Source organism: Vipera ursinii, assembly GCF_947247035.1.
Source record: "Vipera ursinii genome assembly, chromosome: 4".
NCBI classification, from domain to species: domain Eukaryota; kingdom Metazoa; phylum Chordata; class Lepidosauria; order Squamata; family Viperidae; genus Vipera; species Vipera ursinii.
The window spans coordinates 95282039-95309629 of NC_139514.1; the positions used below are offsets into that span (position 1 = coordinate 95282039).

Sequence of the window (27591 nt, forward strand, 5' to 3'; positions counted from 1 at the left end):
CCTCATTTGAGTCCTCAGACTCAGCTGTCAGATCTACAGGCTGGTGAGGAATCACAACAAAACCAAACTGAACAAAGAATGTTACAGAAACATGAACAGAGAAATTCACTAGCCCTTTCATCTTTCTCCTTAGAGGCAATTCTGGTTTTGTCATATCAAATGTCATGCAAACATTTTATAAAGCTCCAGATCAAAATATCACATTTTGTGATCATAGGGATGAAAACAACAAAAAGTTAACATCTCTTATATCCGGTGAGATAATCAGTGTTTCTGTCCATTGCATCTTTAACACTTCACTGTAGTCATGAAGCAGGAAGTCAAGCTGTACAGTATTTCAAACTCATGTCCCATTTACTCCCAGCTGTTTGTTCACCAAAGTTAAGCAAAGCCAGGTTGACAATTCTTGATCCCATTATTCGCTTGTGGTATACAACACAGCCTATTCAATAACTAAAAGCACTTTTCTATGTCACTCAGTAGAATAAAAAAGGAGGAATATCGCTTCATAGCTACTACTGTATCTTTTCTTCTCCTTTAATAATTTTGCAAGTACAGGTAGTCCTTGAGCTACGAATGTAATGGAGCCTGCCAATTACATTCATAACCCGAGAATTTGTTGGAGTGAATCAAAAGGAACGTGAAAACTCCCTGCTTTCGCCCACACATTCGCTAATCTAATGCGCAGGTTATCTCAGGATAGGGAAGGCCATGAGGGCAAGTCCTCCCCCCAGCCCACTGAGAGAACCCATGCTCTTCCCACCCCTTGAGGTTGCAAGCTGCTTGGGCCTTTCCTCCCCACCTACTTTTGGCATGCTTCAGAGCTCTGTGCTGCCCACACTTGCCTCCTGAGCAGCCTTGGGTGCGAAAGCCCTTATCCAGCCAGGCAGAGAAGTGCCAGGCTGGTCTCTCCCCTTCCCTCCTGAGCCCCAGCCTCTCTCACAAGCAGGCACAGCACTGCCCCACCACTTGCTAGTGCTGAACCCGCCCGGATTTCACAAATTGCACCGCTGCGGAGCTGGAGAGCTTGGCGTGCCACCACCCTGCTCCCCTCGCTTAAAAAATTGACAACAAATCTGCTTTTTTGGTGAGAGAAAAAAGTAAGATCTCACAAAGTTGGAAAGGCTGATTGTACTTTTCTTTTAGTTTCCCTGCACATATCTGCCATTTGGAACCCAGCTTTTCCATTTCTCTAGCAAAAGAAAAGCGTCTTGAGCTGCGGGGAGAAATGCTACGGAGCTGGAAAGCAGGTTTGTTTGCCATTTTTAAGGGGTGTTTTTAGCAAGCGAGAGAAGCAGGGCAGTGGCACACCAAGCTCTCTGGCGTGCCACTGCCCTGCTTCCCTCTCTGGCGATGCAATTTGTGAAATCCAGGGGGATTCAGTACTCCAGCGTGGCACTGCAGGACAGGGCCCACTTGGGAGAGACATACTAAGAACATACTCCTACAATTTGCTTTCTCATTCTTCTATGGAAGAAATTGTATTTTCAGTTGGTGGCATGCAGAAGGATACAGAATTTTTGTAGCTATTACATCTACAAACCCAATTCAGTATACCTTATGGGAATATATAGTTTAGCAATATTAACAAAAATCTGACAAGCTAGAACGGAACATTTATTTCATTCAATTGTAAATCATTTTCCACTTTACATGACATGACATGACATCACATAAGAAAAATGATCCAGTATTACTATAGCATTTCCAGGAATATGTTGAGAATGAATTGTCTATTCTGATAATCAACGCTAGAGTACTATACCACCATTAAAACATCTGATGACAACTAATTTGGTGTAGTGGCTAAGGCATCAGACCAGAAACTGGAAGACTGTGAATTCTAGCCCTACCTTGCAATGAAGCTAACTGGATGATCTTGGGCAAGGTCACTTTCTCTCAACCCTAGGAAGAAGGCGCTGGCAAACCACTTCTGAAAAACCTAACCAAGAAGGAATTTATAAAGCAGTCTCTGAGAACCAGACATGACTGAATGGAAAGGGGGGGGGAATCTGATACCAATTTTCTCTGAGAATAATACTGACCAAATATTTTTATTTCATTGATATTCTTATTGTTGCATATCAATTATTCTCTTTGAATTCTGCATTCATTTAATCACTCTTTAACTTGTTCACTTTGGGAACCAAACCTCCCTGCAATTTAAAAACTCTAATAAATAGTCTTAATTATATGTAACACATTTTGAAACTCAGATCTCTAAATTTTATCCTGGAAATCTCATTAGGCCGTATATACTTTTTTTTTTCTTTCTCCCAGCCATTTAGTGTATTTTCATCAATTTTTATTGGGATTTTTAAGATCAAAAAGTTAAGATTTGCATTTTTAGCCCTGCAATTCTTCCTATCCAGAACAGTTTTTGCCTTTCCTATCTTGAAATGTTTAGCATTATATTTCTCCAAGTCTGATTAATGGTTCGTAAATAAATCTTTATAATTTCTTGTTAAATAAATTCCCAGATAAATTATCTTTTTAGAAATGATCTTAAAGCTCATTGTTCATTATAAATAGATTTTCTTCTTAAAATTTAAGTTTCATACCCATATTTGGGTCTTGTTTTTGTTAATTCAATAGTCTGATAATGAATCATACTGCTGTATATATTCTACTAAGCTTTATTAAGAATCCCTTGGATAAATAATTGTAAATTCAACATAACCTGTATATAATTTTTTATGTGTTTGGTTTGACAATTTGATTCCAAAATGTCTATTATTCTATTGCATCCTATAACAACCATCTTCTTGGTGGTTTAAGTTTAGTTTTGTATTTCATCTGCTTCTTTGTGTTCTTAGATCAGTGTAAGTATCTTGGACAGAAAACTGAAATTCAGTTAATGTGATGAATTCAGTTAATTCAACAAATATACAAACATTCATTTTATAAAACAAGAAATGAAAACAGGAAGGTAGTTTATATATTTTGCACATTTTTGTCTACAAAAACTGTGTGGAATTTCCTTTATATTGGGCAACTGATGAACCAGATTGATACAGCAAGCTTCATAATTCAACTGCACAGAAAATTAAATTTAAATCTGATCTAAACTTTGAGTCTATTCTTTGCTTTTCTTCAATTTATTTATGTCTTGTTTGATATCTCATTTCCATTTCATTTAATATCCACTTGTAGCAAGATCAAAATGATTAACTCTTCTCTTTCCATCAAAGTTTCTTTGCACCACAAAATGCACAAACTGATGTTTAATATAAGTGGCATGACAAGATACGAAGGAAATTCGGTTGTCCCACATAGTTCCTACGAAGGTGTGCATTTTTGGTTGTTGTTTTTTTGTGGTGTGAAGCTTAATTAGCAGCACCAAAAATTGAATTCATTTTCCTTCTGAAAGTGAAAATGAATTCACGTCACAAATCACCTCAGATAATTCTCAAAGCTGACAAACTTTAGCATACACTTTCTTGAGGAGAAAACAGATGTTTCCCTTTTTAGTGTGTTTTAAAACAATTCATATCATGCTATTATTAAGTATGTGAACAGTATTAATATATACAAAATTGATAAAGTGGAAAATATCTTTCTAATGAAAAGAATATTATGTAATTTATAACATAATGCAGTGTTTCTTAATCTTAGCAGCTTGAAGATGCATGGACTTCAAATCCCAGAACTCCAGTCAGCCTTGACGTCCACACGTCTTCAAGTTGCCAAGGTTGAGAAACAGATGATTTTTAAAGCCTCATATATATTTCTAGCTAGCATTATTTCTTCCTCCATCTCTTGCCTCGGGCTTTTTTGCCCTCAAACACTGGCCTGGCTGTCACCATTTGCATTTCCTCCTCTGCACTGGAGCTGCTACTCTCTGCTTCACTTTGTGCAGATACAACTTCTAGAGTAGTTTTGTGACTTGCCACTTTTGTTTTGAGCATCTTTGCATCCTCCCCTCTTCTGTGCTTTCTGGAAGCTTCCTTCTCCAAATCACCAGCTGAAGACTCGCTGGATGCCTCCGAGAGCAGAACCTCTCCTATGAAGCCACCACACAGAGAGCTCTGTTGCTCAGATGGCGGACATTTTTTCCGTTTGCTTCCTCGTCTCTGGCATCCAGCCCTTCCTTTATTGAATGTTTGCCCTTTCCTCTGTTTCAATTCTTCTTCTAGGACAGAAGTTGCCTCCTGGACTTCACTGTCTTCTTCTTCCTTCTCTTTTCTCCTCATGCAAGTCACAGCTCGGCGAAGCCTCTGACTCTTGATGGCTTGTTTTTCATGTTGTGCCAGTCTGAAGAATGAGTCAATACGCAGCTGAGTCTACAAAAGAAAGAAAAGTACCCCTGTGAGATTCAGTAAGGGTTACCGAGAATACTACCTGCAGCAAAGAAAACATGCAACAAAATTCACATCCTTGACAAGAGAGTATTTGTTCAGAGCTCCAGCTGGTTGTGCCTAGTCCCAATACAGAGTAGGGAGAGTATCTGGCCCTCCAGCTTATGCTGAACTAGAATTCTCAGTGCCTCATCTAGCATTGACAATGGTGAGAAATATTAGGAAATGAATTTCCACAACACTTGGATTGCCAGACATTCTCTACCATCTCAAAGTGCTTTATGGAGGTTAAGCAGGCCAATTCACCCCAAGTCTACATTTGGCTTCCATTAGGGTTGCCCCAGTTTTCTAATATCCCACTCTAGGCTTTTAGTAGCCCTATTTAGGTTTCATTTTGTTGGTCCTGTAAATGTTTTGGCTCCACTACAGGCTGCAACGGGCAGTTGCTCTTAGAGGTACCTACACAACTTTCCCAGAGCTTGATACCAGACTGCTTTCATAGGTGGATAGCAACTTATTTAGATAACTTTTAATAACCAACCACTTAGTAAAATATGTTGTTGTTTGTACTGCTATTATGTCACTAAAATATTAACTCGATGGTTTACTTTAGGCTTCCTGTCAGAATTTACTTGGAAAACTTATGAATTATAAATTATTAGAAAAAAAACCATGCAGCAACAACCAACAACTTATACAATTGCTAAGACCGCTATATTTTTATGCTTTTTCTACAGATATATTTGCCTAAATTTGACTCTAACCAATTTTTGAATATAAAAAATCAGACTCCCTTCATCCATAACTTTTTTTGTAATTTCTAATCAGCTACTACATGACTGAAGTCTGGTATTTTGACAATTTTGAACCCTACATCTAATCAATTCTAAATGTTGGGATTACAAACATGGTGCATTCAAAACATGACTGCCATTTCCTGTGGTTGCTTTTAATCTCTGAACGAAAGGGAATATTCTGGGGAAAGTAATCTGCTTTATTCCAGGACACTGACCCATGAAAGCAAGTGGCCTAGATATAACTTTTGTCTACTCAGTATTAAGATCCAGTACTGCTCTTTTCAGACTGTATATAAAATAACAGTTCTGAAATTGTGAAACACATAGCTTACTTCTTTACTATATTTTTATTTATCCAACCAAATTTTATATCAAATTCTAATTATTCATCTGCTTTCTAAAATTTTATTTTCAGAGATGCTACATTCGCACAACTGATATACAATAACTTAAATATTGATTATATATTTTATGGAAGGGAGAAATATATATGCTTTATTCATTATTGCACATACATAGATAGTTTTGTAAGTTTACGACAAACCTTACTTGGACACTTCAAGTCCATCAAAACCACTGTCAAAGAAAAGGTTTCATTTTCAGTAATACCTGTTGAATATTCAGTTGTTTGAGAACAGGAAAGAGAACTTCGTCAGTTTTTAACTTAGTCCATCCAAAATGACTTTGGCAAAATATGCAAACAGTTAAGGACCACAAGCAAGCACTCCCAAGATTTCTAAAGATGTATCTGAATTAGACATTTGGAAGCCCTTTTGCTAATTTTAATCTTACATTACTTTTCACATGCAAAAACTGTACTCCCAAATTATTTTATACTGGCAACTGCATCAGGCAAGTAAACAATGAACACTTTTTTTAAACCAATAAAAACCAAACACGGGATTTACTACACTGAGCTTCTTAATTTTATTTATATAGGGTAGACTCTGCATCAAGCAAAAAAACAACAACTAATATATAAGGAAGTGCTACTAGTTAGTATTCAGAAAAATTAAATTTGTTCTCACCAGGTAAGTAATTTACTAACTATAGAATCTAATTTTTTCCATGCAAAGAAGGAAACAAGGAACCACCATACTGAAGCACAGTTCACCTATGGAAATGTTTGCGCTAGATAGAATATCTTTCTTTTTAACCGTTTGTTAAGGGAACAAATGGGGGAAAGGATATTCTCTAATCTGTTCCACGTCAGGTCTTCCCCAAGTAAAGGATCCCTTTGACTCATCCACCACAGGGTGCAAATAAGCTTCCGCCACAGAAGGATTTGGGAAACCAGTAGCAATTTCTATGTGCCGCAGTTTTTTCTTCACTTTAGTATCATATGGATTGGGACGTATTTTCTTATTCTTTTGAGCCTCAGCCCACCATTCTCTGAAAAAGAGAGAGAGAGAAAGAGGCATATTTAGAAAATGATCTTGACTTAGGCTTTGGAAAGGAAAAAGGAAAGCCCCCTAAGTGAAAACTGCCTACATGAGTTTCAAGAGAGGCTCTAGTCCTCGACCCGGGAACTCATTCAAAATCTCCATTGCAGTTACACAGCCAACATTAGGGATGCCCTCAGTGTAGTCGCTGCCCAGGAGATAGGCCAGATTAATCAACTTGTTTCGATCCAAGCCTGAAAGAAAAAAAAGGAAGTGATCATCTGCAAGTTTCTTATCATGTAGCAGGGGAAAAAAGGATTTATTTCGTTCTTTCAGGGATTCAAACAAAGTAACTGGAGGCAGAGTACAACAAAAACAAACAATAAACAAAGGAAACTAATTATACAATGTTAAAAAAAACAGCACAATATAGAAAATATAAAATGATGACCAAAGGGGATAACCAGTCAACTAAAACAGGACTGTGCTCAACTGGACCAAAGTACGGGTGGGGTGGGGTGGGGAGTTATAGCCACTTACAGCAAGCAGAATTGGGGCCTGGTATATATTGGGGAAAGAGATTGTTCCAGGGGCAACTACAAATCCTATACACATGTCCTAAGTACCATAATTACGGGACAAGGTTTAAACACGTTCCATAAGCCATAATGTTTAAAAGGGGAAAGCTGGAGCACACCCACCCAATGAGAAATTATTGAGGGAGGGGAAACATGCTTACATCCATTTTGTTACATTGAAATTAGCACTGGGAACATCAGCAAAAACTTCAAAGTAGGTTAAACAAGCAGGAATAGCATACATTAGAAATATTTAGGGTAAACCAAGAAGAGATGTTACTCTGTTATTCTTTACAAATAAATGGGTTCTGATCCTGGAGACTGAATATATAAAAGTGAGAGATCACTTGAAACAGTATGTTGAAGCTGTTTAATCATACAGAGTGAATAAAGGCCAAATCACTAAGGAGTATATGGAGGAAGGATTAATAAGTCAAGAGGGAGGGGCAAACTAAAAAAGTTGTGTTGAACTGACAAAATCATCAGAGAGAGAAATAAGAATCTAAAGAACAAAAGGGAATGTATGACACAGTGACAGATAAAAATGGAAGCAAGAACTTTTTGCGGCACAGAATGGTATGGAGAGGAATAGTTATTCGTTTGGTGTAAACTAGATCTAGCCTTTTCTTTTTCCTTTTCTCACGATTCAATTTGATTTTCGATTTCTTCTTCATTTTTTGCCCTTTGTTTTGTTTGTTTGTTTTACTGTTTACCTCAAAAGAGAATAGTGTAACAGGTACATAAGTTTACAACTGAAATTAAGTTATATATTTGGAAATAGATAAAAGAAGACAAGATTCAATGTTTCATTTACCTAGCTGATTTTGGAAGTCCACATACTGATAATACTCGACGTACTTGTTTTGGCTGAAGAAGTTTTTGTACACATGACGCCCTCCAAACAACCAAATATCACTGTCATCTGTGATTGTCCCGGACGTTTGATCAGTGAGATCCAAAACAGCACACTGAGCTTCTGCTTCCATTGGAGCCTCGATGTATGGAATGCCAAAGAGGCGCAGAAGCTCCTGTGAACAAGGACAGGAAAAACAATTCCAAAATTAGGTGGTGGTGATATCTGCTAAGGGTTGGTTAATCCATCACATGTGCTAATTAATTTCCTAGAGACCAATATATGGACTTGTAGAAGATACATCTTTAAAACTGCTCTTAGAAGTGACATTTGGACATTATTTCTATAATTAGTCAGCTACATTCACCAGTACAAGCAATAATTAGAATATATGGATCAGATACAGGTTTTTTTTCCAGATGACTAAGAGCAATAAATAAAGACTCCCATTCTCTTTTATTTTGCTTCATCTTATTCTAAATCTTCTAGCATAAAAGTTAGGGTCTAACAATAGAATATAATTGGCAGATAAATTTTGTTAAAAACCTAAAAGAGGCATGAGTCAGCTACAATTTGAAATTGCTATGTTAATACTGATAATTAGTTATAGGAACAATTTCAAAAACTATTAGATGCAGCATTCCTGATGATTTTATACACCTAGGAGTAATTATTACTAAAATTGGCACCAAGTAAAAAAAACCCAACAATTTCATGTAGTGGTTAAGGCATCAGATTAGAAATCAGGAGACTGTGAGTTCTAGTTCTGCCTTAAGCATACAGCCAGGTGGGTGATCGTAGGCCAGTCATTGTTTTTCAGCCCTAGGAAACAAATAATGGCAAGCTACAGTAGTGGCCAAAATTGTGGAAGTCTTTTGGGAAAAGTGTGTTTTTGAGGTTTGATGGCTACTAACACCACTTTTTTTTAGAGTAGTACCATAAAATTATATATCAATGGAAAGATAATTTAATCAAGAATGTAATGCAACAAAGTTTGTTCAATTATCTGTACTGTATTCTATGAAACGTTAAAGCCAAATAACCAGAAAAAGGAAGAACAACTTGCTTAGATTGATATCAGGTAGCTTTCCTTCATCTGATTGTAGCCAATGAGCATGAGTGTTTAGAAAGCCAAGCAGGTGTCATCTTGTTTTGGCAATGAGCCAATCGGATCACAGTAGGATTCAGTTATTGATGTCATGTATTGAAGCTGAGCCCCTTCATGGATTACTGCCTTGTCGTGGCGAAGGGGCTTGCGTAATTCAATGAAGCTATGAGCTATGCCGGGCAGGGCCACCGAAGAAGGAAAGGTCATAGCAGAGAGTTCTGACAAAACGTGATCCACTGGAGAAGGAAATGGCAAACCACTCTAGTATCTTTGCCATGAAAATCCCATGGACAGTACCAAAAGGCAAAATGATATGACACTGGAAGATGAGCCCCTCAGGTCGGAAAGCGTCCAATATTCTACTGGAGAAGAGCAGAGGGCTAGTACTAGTAGCACCAGAAAGAATGAAGCGACTGGGCCAAAGCCGAAAGGACGCTCAGCTATGGATGTGTCTGGTGGTGAAAGGAAAGTCCAATGCTGTAAAGATTTTTTCTCCATAGGAACCTGGAATGTAAGATCCATGAATCAAGGTAAGCTGGATGTGGTCAAAGAAGAGATGACAAGACTGAACATCGACATTTTAGGTATCAGCGAACTAAAATGGACAGGAATGGGTGAATGTAATTCAGATGACCATCAGGTATACTACTGCGGGCAAGAATCCCTCAAAAGAAATGGAGTAGCCTTCATAGTCAATAAAAGAGTAGGAAAAGCAATACTGGGATATAATCCTCAAACTGACAGAATGATCTCAGTTCGAATCCAAGGCAAACCATTCAATATCACAGTAGCCCAAGTCTATGCCCCAACCACCAGTGCTGAAGACGATGAAATTGACCGGTTCTATGAAGCCCTACAGCACCTTATAGAACTAACACCAAAAAATGATGTCCTTATCATCATGGGGGATTGGAATGCTAAAGTAGGAAGCCAAAAGATAATTGGAATAACAGGCAAGTTTGGCCTTGGAGTACAAAACGAAGCAGGGCACAGGCTGATAGGATTTTGTCAAGAGAATACGATGGTCATAGCAAACACTCTTTTCCAACAACCCAAGAGACAGCTCTACACATGGACATCACCAGACGGTCAACACAGAAATCAGATTGACTATATGCTCCGCAGCCAAAGATGGAGAAACTCTATACAGTCAGTAAAAACAAGACCAGGAGCTGACTGTGGCTCAGACCAGGAGCTTCTCATTGCAAAGTTTAGGCTTAAACTGAAGAAATTAGGGAAAAGCGCTAGGCCACTCAGGTATGAATTAAATCATATCCCTGTTGAATATACAGTAGAGGTGACAAATAGTTTTAAAGAATTAGATCCGATAGACAGAGTGCCTGAAGAACTATGGACAGAGGTTTGCAACATTGTACAACAGGTAGCAACCAAAACCATCCCAAAGAAAATGAAATGCAAGAAAGCAAAATGGCTGTCTGAGGAAGCTTTGCAAATAGCTGAGGAAAGGAGGGAAGTGAAAGGCAAGGGAGAAAAAGAAAGATACGCCCAATTGAATGCAGAATTCCAGAGAATAGCTAGAAGAGATAAGAATGCCTTCTTAAATGAACAGTACAAAGAAATAGAAGAAAACAATAGAATAGGGAGGACCAGAGATCTTTTAAAGAAAATTGGAGAGATGAAGGGAACGTTTCATGCAAAAATGGGCATGATAAAGGACCAGAATGGCAGGGACCTAACAGAGGCAGAAGAGATTAAGAAGAGGTGGCAAAATTACACAGAACTATAAAAGAACAAGCTTAACGTCCCTGATAATCACAACGAGGTGGTCACTGACCTCGAGCCAGACATCCTAGAATGTGAAGTGAAGTGGGCCTTAGAAAAGCTGAACAACAACAAAGCTAGTGGAGGTGACAGTATTCCAGCTGAGCTATTCAAAATCTTAAAAGACGATGCAGTAAAAGTGCTACACTCAATTTGCCAGCAAATTTGGAAAACTCAACAGTGGCCACAGGATTGGAAAAGATCAGTTTACATTCCAATTCCAAAGAAAGGCAGTGCCAAAGAATGTTCAAACTATCGCACCATTGCACTCATTTCTCATGCCAGTAAAGTTATGCTTAAAATCCTACACACTACACTCCAGCAGTATGTGGATCGAGAACTTCCAAAAGTACAGGCAGGATTTTGGAGAGGCAGAGGAACTAGAGATCAAATTGCCAACATACGCTGGATCATGGAGAAAGGTAGGGAGTTCCAGAAAAACATCTATTTCTACTTCATTGACTATGCTAAACCTTTTGATTGTGTGGATCACAACAAACTGTGGCAAGTTTTTAAAGAGATGGGAGTACCAGACCATCTTATTTGTCTCTTGAGAAACCTATATGTGGGCCAAGAAGCAACAGTGAGAACTGGACACGGAACCACTGATTGGTTCAAAATTGGGAAAGGAGTCCGGCAAGGCTGTATACTGTCACCTTGCCTATTTAACTTATATGCAGAGCACATCATGAGAAAGGCAGGGCTAGATGAATCAAAAGTTGGAATTAAGATTGCTGGAAGAAATATCAACAACCTAAGATATGCAGATGATACCACTCTAATGGCAGAAAGTGAAGAAGAACTAAAGAGCCTCTTGATGCGGGTGAAGAAGGAGAGTGCAAAAGTTGGGTTGAAACTTAACATTAAGAAAACCAAGATCATGGCATCCGGCCCTCTCAATTCCTGGCAAATAGATGGGGAAGAAATGGAGGTAGTGACAGATTTTATTTTCCTGGGCTCCAAGATCACTGCAGATGGGGACTGTAGCCAAGAAATTAAAAGACGCTTGCTCCTTGGGAGGAAAGCCATGGCAAATCTAAACAGCACCCTAAAAAGCAGAGACATCACCCTGTCAACAAAAGTGTGTATAGTTAAGGCTATGGTCTTCCCAGTTGCAATGTATGGTAGTGAATGTTGAACCATAAAAAAGGCTGAGTGCCAAAGAATTGAGGCCTTTGAACTATGGTGCTGGAGAAGACTCCTGCGAGTCCCTTGGACTGCAAGGCGATCAAACCGGTCAGTCCTAGAGGAGATCAACCCTGACTGCTCTTTAGAAGGCCAGATCCTGAAGCCAAAACTCAAATACTTTGGCCACCTAATGAGAAGGACTCACTGGAGAAGAGCCTAATGCTGGGAAAGATTGAGGGCAAGAGAAGAAGGGGACGACAGAGAATGAGGTGGCTGGATGGAGTCACTGAAGCACTAGCCGTGAGCTTAAATGGACTCCAGAAGATGGTAGAGGACAGGAAGGCCTGGAGGAACGTTGTCCATAGGGTCGTGATGGGTCGGACACAACTTCGCAGCTAACAACAACATTGAAGCTGAGAGGAGAACATCTGTCAGTATGTTATGTGATTGCTATCAAGTTGGTTGGGGTTTTTTGTGTTCTTTCATTTAGTGAGCTTGTAAAACATAATAAAATTAAAGTAATGATGCAAAGAGTTGACTGGTTGCCCAGAAAGCAATGTAAAATAGTATTATTAAGTGAACAAGGCTACAGTTATAAAGAAATTAGAAGAAAAAATGGTGGAAACTTAACCAAAGGTGGCATTTCTACTGTACACTTTTCCCAAAAGGTTTCCACAATTTTGGCCACTACTGTACTTCTGAAATCTTTGCAGAGAAATGTAGACTTGTCCATGCAATTGTCAGGAGTCAACACTGACTCTAAGATACACACCCCCCAAAAATAAAGAACTATGATTCTCTATAGTTAAAGATTCAAATTATATTAAAGTCAGCATTTTTTATTAGTACTGCTTGATAGAATTGTGATATATGCCTATTTTCATTTCCAAAATTCTCAATTCCATTATCATGTTTTATTTTCTTTAACACAAAAAATGATAAGCAAAATACACTCAAATTTGAAATATTGTTTTGATGGATTTCATTTAAGATAACTCATATTATTAGGAATTCAAATATTTCTCAATTCTGGTCTTAACTGTGTCGACACTGGATTTTCTATCAAATAAGGATATACTATTCTTCCCCAGTATTAAAAAAAATAGCATCAACTATTTCAGATTGATTCTTAATGTTTATTTGGGAAATCTGGAAATGTGAGAAAGATGGCTAAATTTCCACTTCTTGAGTTTTCTCTCTTCCTATTTGTTGTTTGAACAGGAAGATTAGTTTGTTCATTATAAGGAATGGGACTGATCTCTAGACTGAAAACTACGGTATACATAATCTATAGAATTAGAGATCTAATTCTTGAGTCTCTGATCCTATTACCACTGAATACAATTTGCAAAATAAATTGGAAACAAATTCCAACTACTTGAAGGAAATTAAGATTAATCATTGCTTCATAAAGGATCTAGATATTATCAATTAAAGAAATAAACAATGTTTAAATATAGTACAACCTACTGAGTTTAGAATTAAAGGAATATTTTCAGTATTATATACAACTTAACATTAACATATTATACATGATACATTGTTTTATAAGCTTAACGGAATTCAATGGAATTTTTTGATCCTTTTACATTTCAAAGGTCCAAGTATGTTAAAAGGGAAGACTGGACATGGGAAAAACCTAATGCTACTATGTCCCAAAGGTGTTTTTTCCAAAAGGAACAGGACTGTTTTTTAATTTGAAAACCTTTCGCTTCTCATCCAAGAAGCTTCTTCAATTCTGAACCACTACTATTACATTAGTGTCGGAAACACCTATCAAGGTGCTTTCAGGTTGAAAGGATTAACCAGTGACATCACCCAAGCCCAGGGCATACCCGAGAGGTCTCCCTTCACGTCTCTGTCATTTTCCCACCAAAGTGGGCCTTTCAGTTTAATTCTGAACTGAAAAAGCACCCATGGGATAACCATGACCTGGATGATTGAGAATCTTCATAGACACTACTGCTACTATGAATATTTTCTCAAACCACACTGTTCAGGCACTTCATGTCCCATCTAAAATACAGATTTCTCTAGACAATCTTGCCCAATCAATATTCCCATTTTCTATATAAGAGGCTGTCTCCATCACCGAGAACAAATGAAATAGATCATAAACACAAACCTGACTCTCTAAGAACATCTGCCCCGTCACAGTGGCAGCGGTACGTTCCTGCTGCTGTTTCTGAGCTTGAAGTGCTGTTTGTTCAACAGACAAGTTTGTTTCCAAGACTTCCAAATCCTCCTACAAAGATACAAATCAAAACACTGTTAAATCTAAAGTACTTAGGTCTGTTAAGTGTCTTCATTTAAGCCTCTTATACATATAATTACAAACCAAATCTCTCAATTCCTGCCAAAGGACCTCATAAAATGTCTATCTTAAATCTAGAAGAGATATGCCATAGATTATGTGTGCCCCCACCAGAATCCAAAATTTTCATCGTTAAACCCATAAACACACACACTTTTCCAATGTTCATCAACATGAACATTTATCCCTATATATTTATCCCTATATATTTCTAAGTTATTTCATTCTTCATTATTTCCAAAATAAAAATGGTTCACAGCTCATAGTTCCGCCTTGTTATTCCTCAAGTACAGATAGTTGCAAAATAATTACCATACTAATATTTTGCCATTCATTAATTTCAGTTTTCTCTGTGCTTTCCATTCCAGAATTTTGTTGCATAGCAAGCTCTGCATCTTCACCATTTTCTGATTTATTCTCTGTAGCACCCTCACTCTCCTCTCTCATTTCCAATGAAGCTTCAGCCACCATTCCAACCTCCTCTTCAGTGGAGGCAAGCGAAGTCTCAGATGTCCCATCTTGTTCCCCACTTGGTTCAGTCTCTACTTCAATGAAACTTCCTACAAATATATTGCATTTTATATATATACACACACACATATATATACATACATATATATATATACACATACATTTATATATATATATATAAATAACATATAAATAGTGTATAACCAGTTTTGTTGCATTACATTAGATGCCTTCTAGCCATTGCTTGCCACAATATTCTTTGCATTTTACCACTACTAAATAAACTTTGGCTGCAGTTATAATGTACACATCTTTCTATCTGTATTTTAAATCAGCTTTACTTACTAAAACATTTTCCAATAATAAAAAATAGCGTAAGATAAAAAGCCAATTTAAAAAATGAAAAATGCATGCCTTCCTAAACTGAACAATCAGTTTAAAATCAATCTCTGAATTAGCTGAACATGCATATTCACAAGCCAACTTGCCAGGATAGTTCGTAGAATTTCTTTACTTTTATATACTTTTAAAATCATTCCAGTAATCTAATGTTAAGCTAAAACTGACATACCATCAGAATCACTTTCTTCAGACTGTGATTGATGTTCCAAACACTCGTCAGGTTTAGGGGTATCTAAAGCAAACAAAAATTCATTCTGTGTACTGGATACGTTTTTTTCTGAATGGCTAGTCAAGTCCTTTAAACCCTGAAGTTTTCCAGTTTGGGCTAACTGTGCAAATCCTGAATGACTTGAGCCAACCGAAGGAATTGGAGACAAAGAAATTTCTGGCTGCTTTATACTGCTGTTTGGACTCTGACATTGTCCAGGACTTACATCTGTTTGAGAAATCCTAGTTTCCACACTTTTTTCTTCATTTTCTGCCCCAGACAAAAGTCTTTTTTGCACAACAGGAATGCATGGGCTTTTTTTAATATTTCTACTTTCCAATTTGTCTACCGGTAAAAGTTGTTTTTCATTTTGATCTTCAGGATCTTGTCCTCCTTCATCTGAACTGCTGGCAAGATGGTCCTTCATGGACATTCTTTCTCCTTGAGTAATAGTAGTCCTATTGATAAATGGTGCTGTGATAATCTCCTCCTCCTCCTCACATAATGCCTGCTGAATAGCCTTGATTGTTCGTGGAGACATGCTGCCTCTGCCTACACTGGACATGGACTCACACTTTTCTAAATTAGGGCTGTTCTTGTTTCCATCTTCCAACTCATCTTCTGAACTGCTTCCCAACATAGCAGCCTGGATAGCAAGCATTGTTCTGGGAGAAGGGGGTGTTGAATAAGTACTACTGGTTGATTCCATTGAAAGATCACATGAGACTGGCTTAACTTGCAAGTTGTTAATATTTTTGCTAGGTTTTAGATCTTTCGGCATTGTAGAAGAATGGACTGCAGATGTGACATAACTAGAAGTATCTCCTTTGGACTGGGTACCTGAGAAAAGGCATAAAGAAAGGAATTTTATTTGTAAGTTAAAAGAGACTTAGTAAAATTCACACAACTAAGTTACAGTAATCAATATGGATCTCAATATGACTCTGAATCTGGAGCATTCCCATGATACCTTTTAATAGGATGTAATGAGATGTATCTTCTGATACAACCCTCCTGGTTTCCAATTCTTTCAAGAAACCCCCATCTTCTTCATACTGGTGCTGGATTTGGCCAGAGTGTTGTTCATTCATCTCCTTCTGCACTTTTTCTATGTGTCGATTTAAACTGCTTTTCTTAAGCAAACCCTTGAGCTGATACTGGGAGAAGTCACTGGATTCCTTAAAAGAAATACTGGAATTAAATGGCAGACAGAAAGAAAGAAAGGATTTCTGGAGGCAAAAGCAACATCATTTTCCTCTAAGGATTTTAATTAATTTTTTAATAGTACCAACATTCTGTGCGTTGGTGGGATGAACACATTTAACATGAAAGAATATCTATTGACTTTGAAATACTTGGAACATGAGTAGGAATAGTTCTTCCCCATATATGACAAGTCCTTACCATAGTGGCATACAGGTAGTCCTTGAGTTACAACCACAATTGAGCCCAAAATTTATGTTGCTAAATGAAACATTTGTTAAGTGAGTTTGCCCCATTTTATGACTTTTCTTGCCACAGTTGTTAACTGAATTATTGCATTCCTTAAGTTAGCAACATAGTTGTTAATAAGTGAATCTGGATTCCCCATTGACTTTGCTTGTCAGAAGGTCTCCAAAGCTGATCACATAACCCCAGGACACTGAAGCCATCATAAATACGAACCAGCTGCCAAGCATCTGGATTTTGATCACATGACCATAAGGATGCTGCAGTGGTCGTAATTGTGAAAAACGGTCATAAGTCACTTTTTTCAGAGCTGTTGTAACTTTGAATGGTCAAATGAATTGTTGAAAGTTGAGGACTACCTGTACTAAGTTCCTGGCTGGAGACACTGCAACTAGAGAGCAAGGAAGGTTGCCTTCTCTGTAGCAGCACATACCCACAGAACAGCATCCCTTTGGAAATCCAGGTGGCCTGTTAGCCTTTTGTAAGGCACTGAAGAGCTGTCTGTTCCCCAAGCATAACAGATTGGGCAGGTTTTCCTGCTTTTATGAGGTGGGTTCATTGGTTTGACCTCAGGGGTCATAGTTTAGATGGTTAAATGAAATGTACAGATACATAAATCATTCTTGTGTAGGTTTGCATATGTAAGAGTGAGTGTGATTACCCAGGAATCGGTGACATCATCAGGGCTGTCATTATCTGTAAGTTGTGCATGATGATGTTACCAAGTTGGGTAATGAAATGTCTGCCAGCAAACACCAAGAACTCCACAGTTGAACCCTGAGCTAGATATTCTCTTCAACTCAAACACACACACACACACACACACACAGTATATGTGTGTGTGTGTGTGTGTGTGTGTGTGTGTGTGTGTGTGTGTGAATGTATGTATAGATATACAGTCATGGCCGAAATTGTTGGCACCCCAGAAATTTTTCCAGAAAATCAAGTATTTCTCACAGAAAAGTATTGCAGGAACACATGTTTTGCTATACACAGGTTTATTCCCTTTGTGTGTATTGGAACACAACAAAAAGGGAGGAAAAAAAGCAAATTGGACATAATGTCAAACAAAACTCCAAAAATGGGCCGGACAAAATTATTGGCACCCTTAACTTAATATTTGGTTGCACACCCTTTGGAAAAAATAACTGAAATCAGTCGCTTCCTATAACCATCAATAAGCTTCTTACACCTCTCACCCAGAATTTTGGACCACTCTTCCTTTGCAAACTGCTCCAGGTCTCTCTTATTGGAAGGGCACCTTTTCCCAACAGCAATTTTAAGATCTCTCCACAGGTGTTCAATGGAATTCAGATCTGGACTCATTGCTGGCCACTTCAGAACTCTCCAGCGCTTTCTTGCCATCCATTTCTGGGTGCTTTTTGACATATGTTTGGGGTCATTGTCCTGCTGGAAGACCCAAGATCTCGAACGCAAACCCAGCTTTCTGACACTGGGCTCTACAGTGCAACCCAAAATCCTTTGGTAATCCTCAGATTTCATGATGCCTTGCACACATTCAAGGCACCCAGTGCCAGAGGCAGCAAAACAACCCCAAAACATCATTGAACCTCCACCATATTTCACTGTAGGTACTGTGTTCTTTTCTTTATAGGCCTCATTTCATTTTCGGTAAACAGTAGAATGATGTGCTTTACCAAAAAGCTCTAGCTTGGTCTCATCTGTCCACAAGACGTTTTCCCAGAAAGATTTTGGTTTACTCAAGTACATTTTGGCAAACTGTAATCTTGCTTTTTTATGTCTCTGTGTCAGCAGTGGGGTCCTCCTGGGTCTCCTGCCATAGCGTTTCATTTCATTTAAATGTCGACGGATAGTTTGCGCTGACACTGATGCTCCCTGAGCCTGCAGGACAGCTTGCATTTTTTTGGAACTTGTTTGGGGCTGCTTATCCACCATCCGGACTATCCTGCATTGCAACCTTTCATCTATTTTTCTCTTCTGTCCACGACCAGGGAGATTCGCTACAGTGCCGTGGGTTGCAAACTTCTTGATAATGTTGCGCACTGTGGACAAAGGCAAATCTAGATCTCTGGAGATGGACTTGTAACCTTGAGATTGTTGATATTTGTCCACAATTTTGGTTCTCAAGTCCTCAGACAGTTCTCTTCTCTTTCTGTTGTCCATGCTTAGCGTGGCACACACAGACACACAATGCAAAGACTAAGTGAACTTCTCTCCTTTTTATCTGCTTTCAGGTGTGATTTTTATATTGCCCACACCTTTTACTTGCCCCAGGTGAGTTTAAAGGAGCATCACGTGCTTGAAACAATCTTGTTTACCCACAATTTTGAAAGGGTGCCAATAATTTTGTCCGGCCCATTTTTGGAGTTTTGTTTGACATTATGTCCAATTTGCTTTTTTCCCTCCCTTTTTTGTTGTGTTCCAATACACACAAAGGGAATAAACCTGTGTATAGCAAAACATGTGTTCCTGCAATACTTTTCTGTGAGAAATACTTGATTTTCTGGAAAAATTTCTGGGGTGCCAACAATTTCGGCCATGACTGTATATACACACATATATATGGGGTGTATGTGTGTGTGTGTGTACACACACACACACGTGATGATTGGGGGACTGGAGGCTAAAACATATAGGGAACGGTTGCTGGAATTGGGTATGTGTAGTTTAACGAAGAGAAGGGTGAGGGGTGACATGATAGCAGTGTTCCAGTATCTCAGGGGCTGCCACAAAGAAGAGGGAGTCAAGCTATTCTCCAAAGCACCTGAAAGCAGGACAAGAAGCAACGGATGGAAACTAACCAAGGAGAGAAGCAACCTAGAACTAAGGAGAAACTTCCTGACAGTTAAAACAATTAACCAGTGGAACAACCTGCCTCCAGAAGTGGTGAATGCTCCAACGCTGGAAGCTTTTAAGAAGAGACTAGACATCCTTTTGTCTGAAATGGTATAGGGTTTCCTGCCTGAGCAGGGGGTTGGACTAGATGACCTCCAAGGTCCCTTCCAACTTGTTGTTGTTGTTGTTGTTATTATTATTATTATTATTATTGTTATTGTTATTATTGTTATTATATTATTATTCTGTGTGTATATGCACACATACAGTACATAAGTATGTATATGAAAAACTCACCAGGGAGACACCAAAAATCTCCTTTTTCTATTAGTTTCACAATTGGTATTTTAACTGTTTATGCTAGGGATGTTTGATTTTTACTTCCTAACAAATGTTAAATATGAGGTCAACTCTTTTTATTGTTTTACAGAACAGCAAGTTAAAAATGTAATAAGAATCTACAGATAAGCACAAATCCAGAAGTTAAGTGCCCAAATAATGAAATTTGTCTACAAGAAAACTTCACTTACTGTAAATTGTCACTGAAACTATCCAGAGATGATAAATGATAACCAATACCCTATTTCCCAAGCATCCTCATTTAAACAGTCATAGTATGAATGTTTTACTATGGAAATACTGCTGAGGCCTGTACATTGAGAATTGTTACCTAAGTATTTTCGACATTATTACTTAACAAAGATACAGGATTGCCTAACAAAGATTCATCAGCTCCAAACAAAGCACCCTTCTGCTTGAAAAGGCAAAGGAAAGTTTGTCCATTACCTCAGGCATTGCTTCAAATAATGTTCTTCTTCGTTTAGTGAATTCCTTCATGTCAGTGAGGATCTCATGTTTTACTTCAGGAGGCAAGCTCAAGAAATCGTCTGATTCAACATCTACAGAACGAGGGTTTTCAAGCAATTCTTCCTTTGCAAAGGAGAAAGAAGGAGCACAAAAGCAGTTTATAAAAGAAGTGGCATAAGGTATGCACACAGATTAGAAGTATAGAAGCATAAAAAGGACTAACCAAACCTCATTTACAGCGACTGAAAATGGTTTTCTGAAACAAGTAGCAGAATGTTGTAAACACGCATTAGGAATTGAGTGGAGAAGCATTAGAAATGAGTCCACCCGATATCAATCTTTGTCAATAAAGTCCAAAGTACGAGGTGGGGCAGTAGTGTTTTCAGATTAAAAAACATATCTCCTCCTTAGGTTTTCATGAAAGTCTGAGACAAAATTTGCCCTAAGAACATTTTCTTTAATTATAAGAGAAAAATCAGACAAACCAAAGGGCATCTCTGATGCCATGCCAGAGGCCACAAGATGAAAGTATGTATGAGATATGAGATACAGGATCCTCCTGCATATTTAAGGAGGAAGAGTCAAGAGACCTGGGTTGTTATCATCAGGATCTATTAATATGCTTTGAAATATCAGTTTTTAGAAATAATGCAGAAAGGTACATATTGTCCTCACAAATCCTCCCCCTATGAGCTTCCCAGGAACACTTGGTTGGCCATCATAGGAAAACAGGATTCTAGAGTAGATTGGAGTGTATAGTATAATTATAGCAAAAACTATTAACGAAGTCATTAAGTCAGCATCAAAACGTTTTTCCTAATTTGCAGCTTAATCCCTTTTTGTTACACTATCCTATCTTTATTAATTACATTATGAAAGTTATTTTTTTAAAAAAAAATCCAGTATTTTATAGCTCCAAAAGTTTATGCAGAAGTTCCTTACTTACAGATTGCAAGCACTTCCCCTTTCCTCAAAATTCTTCTCCATTTATACTATTGCCCGAATCCTGCAGCACAATAAACTGAACTTTGGGCACTTTCCAAAACAGAAATAAAGTACTTTTATTAAATTTCAGACAGGACCAAGCCTATGAAGTTGCCTTTTAGAGAGCTAAGCCTCTCATTCAACAAGACTAGTGTTGTCTGCTCTGTCTAGAATGAGCTTCCAATGTTCTCATGCTAAAGTCTTTTAACAGTTCCACTGCTTTTAAAATATGTAATCTTCTTCTAACTTCACACAGCAAGCCACTTCAAAAATGAGTATGCTAGGGACAAAACTATAGGTAGTACTCAACTTACAACAGTTCATTTGACCATTCAAAGTTACAATGGCACCGAAAATAGTGACTTATGACCACTTTTCACACATATGACCATTGCAGCATCCTTGATCATGTGATCAAAATTCAGATGCTTAGCAACTGGCATGTATTTATGATGTTTGCAGCATCCTGAGGTGATGTGATCACCTTTTGTGACCTTCTGACAAGCAAATCAATGGGGAAATCAGATTCACTTAACTGTGTTACTAACTTTACATTGTAGTGAATTGCTTAACAATTGTGGCATTGTGGATTATAAAATGGGGCCAAAGTCACTTAACAACCGTCCTGCTTAGCAACATAAACTTTGGGCTCAGTTATAGTTGTAAGTTGAGGACTACCTGCATATTCATTTTTACTATAACTATAGTAAACCAAGCACAGCTAACATTAGTTCCTCCCCACATTTAACACTTATTCTGTCATTAAAAACAACAATTAGGAACCAACTTTTGGAGCCATCTGAGAGATTCACACTGAAGTCATTCAAGGCCCACAGATCTAGGAGTATGTGCAAGGCAAACAACCACAATTAAGACAAACTCTGGCTTCAAATTCTGGCATATCAGAGGGGCCGGGGTTCCTAGTTCTAATCCAAAATTGAACAAACCATGGGAAGAAGTTACTCAAAGTTCTAGCTTACTGTGCCATGTAAAGTGGTCTAGTGTTTTTCAGTGCAGTATATGGACCTTATGATCCTTATGAATCACAGGGAGTTGGGCAGCAAATAAATGCAATAACTTTTAATATTATTATGTTTGTTCACACAGTCAATCAATTGCTTAGACTGGATTTGGCGTTTCAATCAGTTAATGAAATTCAGGGGGAAAAACAATTTAGTATAGGTTTGATTATTATTATATACACAAAAATGTGAAGTCACAGCTGCCAGTTCTTTAGCTGGTGTTGGCCTTCATTTACAGTGAGTTCTTCCAAGAACCTAGTATGCCATAACGTATCAGCATAGTATATCTGCAGATCCAAACAGTGTGGCCATTTATAAATGACAGTTGGAAATTTTGCCAATATACAGATTTTCTAAGTGCTATTCAAGATTTTTTGATACGGCACCCAGTATGCCAATAATCACTGGTTTTGTTCTGAAAGGATTGCAATTTGTTTTGAAAGGATCGCAATGTAATATAAAATACTGAGCCTTACTTGCAATATTTTCTTTTGAGTCATCCTTTCTTCCCACTCTTTTTCCTCTTCCTCTTCCGAGCTAGGTCTTAAAAAGACAGAATTAAATTGCTAAATGTCAAAATTTGTCCATAGAAAATGAAAGAGTATTTTGGATTCTATTGTTCTCAATGTTTACATAATAATCTATTTTTTTAACTTGTTTCATTCACCTATTTTTTTTATCTTCTTGTAAGGCAGGGAGCACGTAAATATCATCCACCTCTTCTCTTCTTACTTCTGCAAGACTAGGAAATTCAGCATTCCTGGGAATATAAGGATATTTCATGTTATGGAAACCAAAATACTTAAAAAACTGAAAGTTCCCATGGACATTTATAAACAGACTAAGGTTGTTCTTGCCTCTTGCCTGCTAAAGCAGTCTTGATCACTTGTCGTTTCAGGAAAGTTTTCAAAAGCTTCTCCTTAGTTTTCTTTGAATCTGTGGCTGCAGTTTCTTTTTGCTGCTTTCGTTTAGCCTGCAATAAAGTACGATTGAGTAAAATGCTTCGTAGTCATTAATTTTATTAAAGCTTTTGTCTCTCATCTTGTTGCTAGCAAAGCTGCCCCAGCAACTTGGAAATCAAGAAAAGGTACCGTATATACTTGAGTATAAGCCGACTCGAGTATAAGCCGAGACCCCCAATTTCACCCCCAAAAACTGGGAAAAGTTGTTGACTCGAGTATAAGCCGATCCGCCGTTCTGCAAGCCTCCGCCGCCGGCGGAGGCTGGATCCGCGCTCTGCAAGCCTCTGCCGCCAGCAGAGGCTCGATCCGCCATTTTGCAAGCCTGAATACACAGGAATACCCTGTGTGGCCGCGGCTCTCGGGGAAGCCCTGGCTGTCCGCTTCCTCGCTCCACGCTGCCATTCGGGGCCCGCGTGTTCCCCGGGCAAATCGCGGCGCCCAGCAGGCGAGGAAACACGCCCGCTCCAGTCGCCCCCCTTCCCTCAGGAGACGCGAAGCAAGTGACCGCCCGGAGCTTACCGAGGACTTGCGCGCGGCCGAGGCTTCGGTGCTTCCAGGATCGCGCGCACCTCTCCCAAGCCGTCGCCGTCCGGAGACCTGCCGAAGTTTGGGGAGGTTTGGGGAGGTGCGCGCGCACCTCCCCAAACCTCCCCAAACGTCGGCAGGTCTCCGGACTTCCGCGCCCTGCCTGCCTGCTTCTTTCCACTGCGGAAAGAAGCAGCCTGCCTGCTTCTTTCCGCTGCGGAAAGAAGCAGGCAGGCTGCTTCGTTCCGCAGCGGAAAGAAGCAGGCAGGCTGCTTCGTTCCGCAGCGGAAAGAAGCAGGCAGGCTGCTTCGTTCCGCAGCGGAAAGAAGCAGGCAGGCTGCTTCGTTCCGCAGCGGAAAGAAGCAGGCAGGCTGCTTCGTTCCGCAGCGGAAAGAAGCAGGCAGGCTGCTTCGTTCCGCAGCGGAAAGAAGCAGGCAGGCTGCTTCGTTCCGCAGCGGAAAGAAGCAGGCAGGCCTCTGTCGCCGGTGGCTGGATCCGCGCTCTGCAAGCCTCTGCCGCCGGCTGGATCCGCGCCCTGCCACCGGCAGAGGCTTGCGGAGCGCAGATCCAGTGGGGGGGAAAAGCCCTTTAGCAGGATTTGCCTGCATGCCGGCGGAGGCTGGATCCGTGCTCCACAAGCCTCTGCCGCCGGCTGGATCCGCGCCCTGCCGCCGGCAGAGGCTTGCGGAGCGCGGATCCAGTGGGGGGGAAAAGCCCTTTAGCAGGATTTGCCTGCATGCTGGCGGAGGCTGGATCCGTGCTCCACAAGCCTCTGCCGCCGGCTGGATCCGCGCCCTGCCGCCGGCAGAGGCTTGCGGAGCACGGATAAAGTGGGGGGGAAAAGCCCTTTAGCAGGATTTGCCTGCATGCCGGCGGAGGCTGGATCCGTGCTCCACAAGCCTCTGCCGCCGGCTGGATCCGCGCCCTGCCGGCGGCAGAGGCTTGCGGAGCGCGGATCCAGTGGGGGGGAAAAGCCCTTTAGCAGGATTTGCCTGCATGCCGGCGGAGGCTGGATCCGTGCTCCACAAGCCTCTGCCGCCGGCTGGATCCGCGCCCTGCCGCCGGCAGAGGCTTGCGGAGCGCGGATCCAGTGGGGGGGAAAAGCCCTTTAGCAGGATTTGCCTGCATGCCGGCGGAGGCTGGATCCGTGCTCCACAAGCCTCTGCCGCCGGCTGGATCCGCGCCCTGCCGCTGCGGAGCGCGGATCCAGCCTCCGCCGGCGGCGGAGGTCTAGGGGTAGTGGGGGGGGGCTCGCGGACATAGATGGGCTCAAGTGGAAGCCAAGCAGCCCTCCCGAATCTGGGCTTCTGGACGGAGCAGCCGGTGGTGCATTTCAAAAAGCCAGATAAGGCAGACAGGGAGATGAAGAGTTCAACCGAGCTTCCTCTTTTGTTCAGGCTCCCCGATCAGACAAAGAACTAGCCAGCGGCAGGTTTCTCCCCTTTTCCCTCCCATCTCTCTTCCCCCAACCCTTGGGTCCCACAGCAACTCACGAACTCCAGCCGCCCCTTCTCCTTCGAAAGGTCTAGATCCCGAGATAAGATATATACAGAAATATACATAAAGAGAGACGGACGCAGGCTGTTGGTTTCTCGCCTCATCCCACGCACGCACGAGGGGGAGAAACAACGCTCTGGGCGGCAGAGTCCTGGAGAAGGAAAAATCGGCCGCAGCCTCGGGGTAGGCTTCTCCGGTGGCGCCACCGCGATTCTGCAGGGGCCAGGTAGGGAAAACTCACCGGGGAAAATGGGTGCCGTTGCAGCGCCCGGCGAGTTTAAAAGCAGCGGGTGCAGATGCCTGAACAAAAGAGGAAACTCGGTTGAACTCTTCATCTCCCTGTCTGCCTTATCTGGTCTTTCAAGAGGAGGGTATTCAATGGAATTATGAACAGGATAGGTATGGCTTACATACCAAAGTTTGCCTCTTCAATAGAGGAGCTTCTCCATCAAAAACAAAAATGGGGTGGATCCGAAAGAAGAGCAGTTTGCAAAGTCGTCGAAATAATGTCAAAAGATGCGCGTTATGGATGGAATTCCCATGGCGGTCTCTTGCTCCTTTAATAGCTTGATTTAACCAAATACTAATATCTTAAGAAACCATTTAAAGGAAGACAACAGAAAAAATGACATATACAAAGCATTGATCTGTTTAAGCATATTAGTCATTCATGCTTACATAACCAGCATTTTACAAAGCACACTTTATTACAAAAAGCTAATACTATAATAGTATAATAATGAGATGTTTTTCCTTATTTTGCCACTTCTGCATATGTGAGGCTACATCTCTCAGAAAAGCCGGTAGTTATCTGACACAATGAGATTAACACAACTGCTATGAATCATGTTGTGTCCAAGCAGCTAGGGAAAAAAACTGCATTGCTATTAATTTTAGCTGATGTACTAATTTTCCTGAGATTGTAAAACCAGCACACCAAGTAAAATTAACAAGATAAAATATTGCTTTTCAATTTTTATTGACTGGACAAAATCAGCAATTGTCTTAAGAAAGCTCATTTTTTAAGGATACCAACAGCAAGAATTTTTCCTTCCAATGTTTCTGGGTTTATTGGTCTTCCTGAGCATTCCAGTAACTTCCAAAGCCCATGAACTCCCATTGTTCGTTAGGTGATATAATGAAAGTTAAATCTGTTGAAAGCAATAAAAATATTGGTCAATTGCTTATATGTTAAATATGACAATCATAATATCTTACTGTATCTATTAGCTTACTGTAGAATTGCAATCTTGCTAGACAATTTACAAATATTTAACTCTGATGAAGAATCACACACACCTCACATCATTACCTATAACCATTAACTAATTGTTAAACCTTACCAGAAAAAGAATACTTATGAAGTATTACTTTCTTCATATATATTTTGATTTAATCAAACCAATTATGAATAGTTTTAAATGAGCATAGTTTTTTTTAAAAAAATAGAAATAATCTCTAAAATATGTTTCCACCTCAGGATGGCAGTCACAGCCTCATTAGCTAATCAGCATTAGTATTCACAGGTAACACTGTGTAAAATTATTATAAACAACTGTGTAAAATAAAATTATCCTGCAGTTTTAATGTAATAATTCACTCTAGCTCCATTTCCTCAACAAGATGGCACCTGACAAGCAGAAAGAGTTCTAATCAAATTACAAGATTGTGTAAGGGTTTGAAGTGTATTTTTTAATTAATCCTGAATTAGCAGTGGTCTGAATTATTAAGAGGATGATTTTTTTCCTACGGGCAGATAAGACATTTCGTGCCATTAACGCGCTGGTAAGGTAATGTTATCAGTAGTCTTGGAAACGCTGTCAAATGTCTTCGTTTTGAAGAGGAAATCCAACCTTCGTCAATCCCAACTCCAATTTTTTTAAGTGCTTTGCCTTAACAGAGAAGATACCGACCCCTAACTAAACCGGCTTGCGTATTTTGCATTTCTCCTCTGTATTAGGCCTCCTAAGACAAATTCCCACTGCAATCTTCTTCGGGACACAGGGATTTTCTTTTTACTTTTTCCTATAATTCCTGACCTAAATTAGCATCATGGTCGTTGTGTAATCGCTCCTGCTGCCTTCCTCAACATCGACTTCCGACACCGAAACCAGATTCACATGGGCGAAACTTACAATAAAGAGAATTGCTGCAACGGAGGGCGAAAAGACCAACGAACCTTAGTTTGTGCAAAGCGAAGATGATGG

General features: G+C 39.8%; 2 protein-coding genes across 2 annotated transcripts in view; both read right to left on the reverse strand.

Moving 5' to 3' along the window:
* The window catches only part of LOC310640627 (protein-lysine methyltransferase METTL21E-like), a 27209-nt gene extending 23213 nt beyond the window's left edge, over window positions 1–3996 (reverse strand). The window contains exon 1 of the mRNA XM_083363037.1: window positions 3909–3996. The gene's annotated coding sequence lies outside the window, so the exon portion shown is untranslated. The remainder of the gene's footprint in view (window positions 1–3908) is intronic.
* Window positions 1597–27591, reverse strand: ERCC5 (ERCC excision repair 5, endonuclease). Its single transcript, XM_083363040.1, has 16 exons — window positions 27520–27591; window positions 26417–26535; window positions 25799–25974; window positions 23258–23373; window positions 23068–23160; window positions 22877–22937; window positions 20374–20517; window positions 16292–16499; window positions 15283–16161; window positions 14553–14800; window positions 14052–14171; window positions 7870–8083; window positions 6587–6731; window positions 6285–6487; window positions 5705–5787; window positions 1597–4283 (listed from the first exon to the last, which is right to left on the reverse strand). The coding sequence occupies exons 2-16, from the start codon at window positions 26502–26504 to the stop codon at window positions 3741–3743; spliced, it is 3321 nt and encodes a 1106-aa protein (XP_083219166.1). The 5' UTR covers window positions 26505–26535; window positions 27520–27591; the 3' UTR covers window positions 1597–3740.

Coding starts and splice junctions, on each gene's coding strand:
- ERCC5 (XM_083363040.1), bottom strand. CDS start 26,504: ATGGGAGTTCATGGGCTTTGGAAGTTACTGGAATGCTCAGGAAGACCA. Junction 16,162..16,291: donor TCATTACATCCTATTAAAAG/GTATCATGGGAA, acceptor GCCTTTTCTCAG/GTACCCAGTCCAAAGGAGAT. Junction 4,284..5,704: donor AACAACTGAATATTCAACAG/GTATTACTGAAA, acceptor TTTCTTTTGTAG/ACTCAGCTGCGTATTGACTC.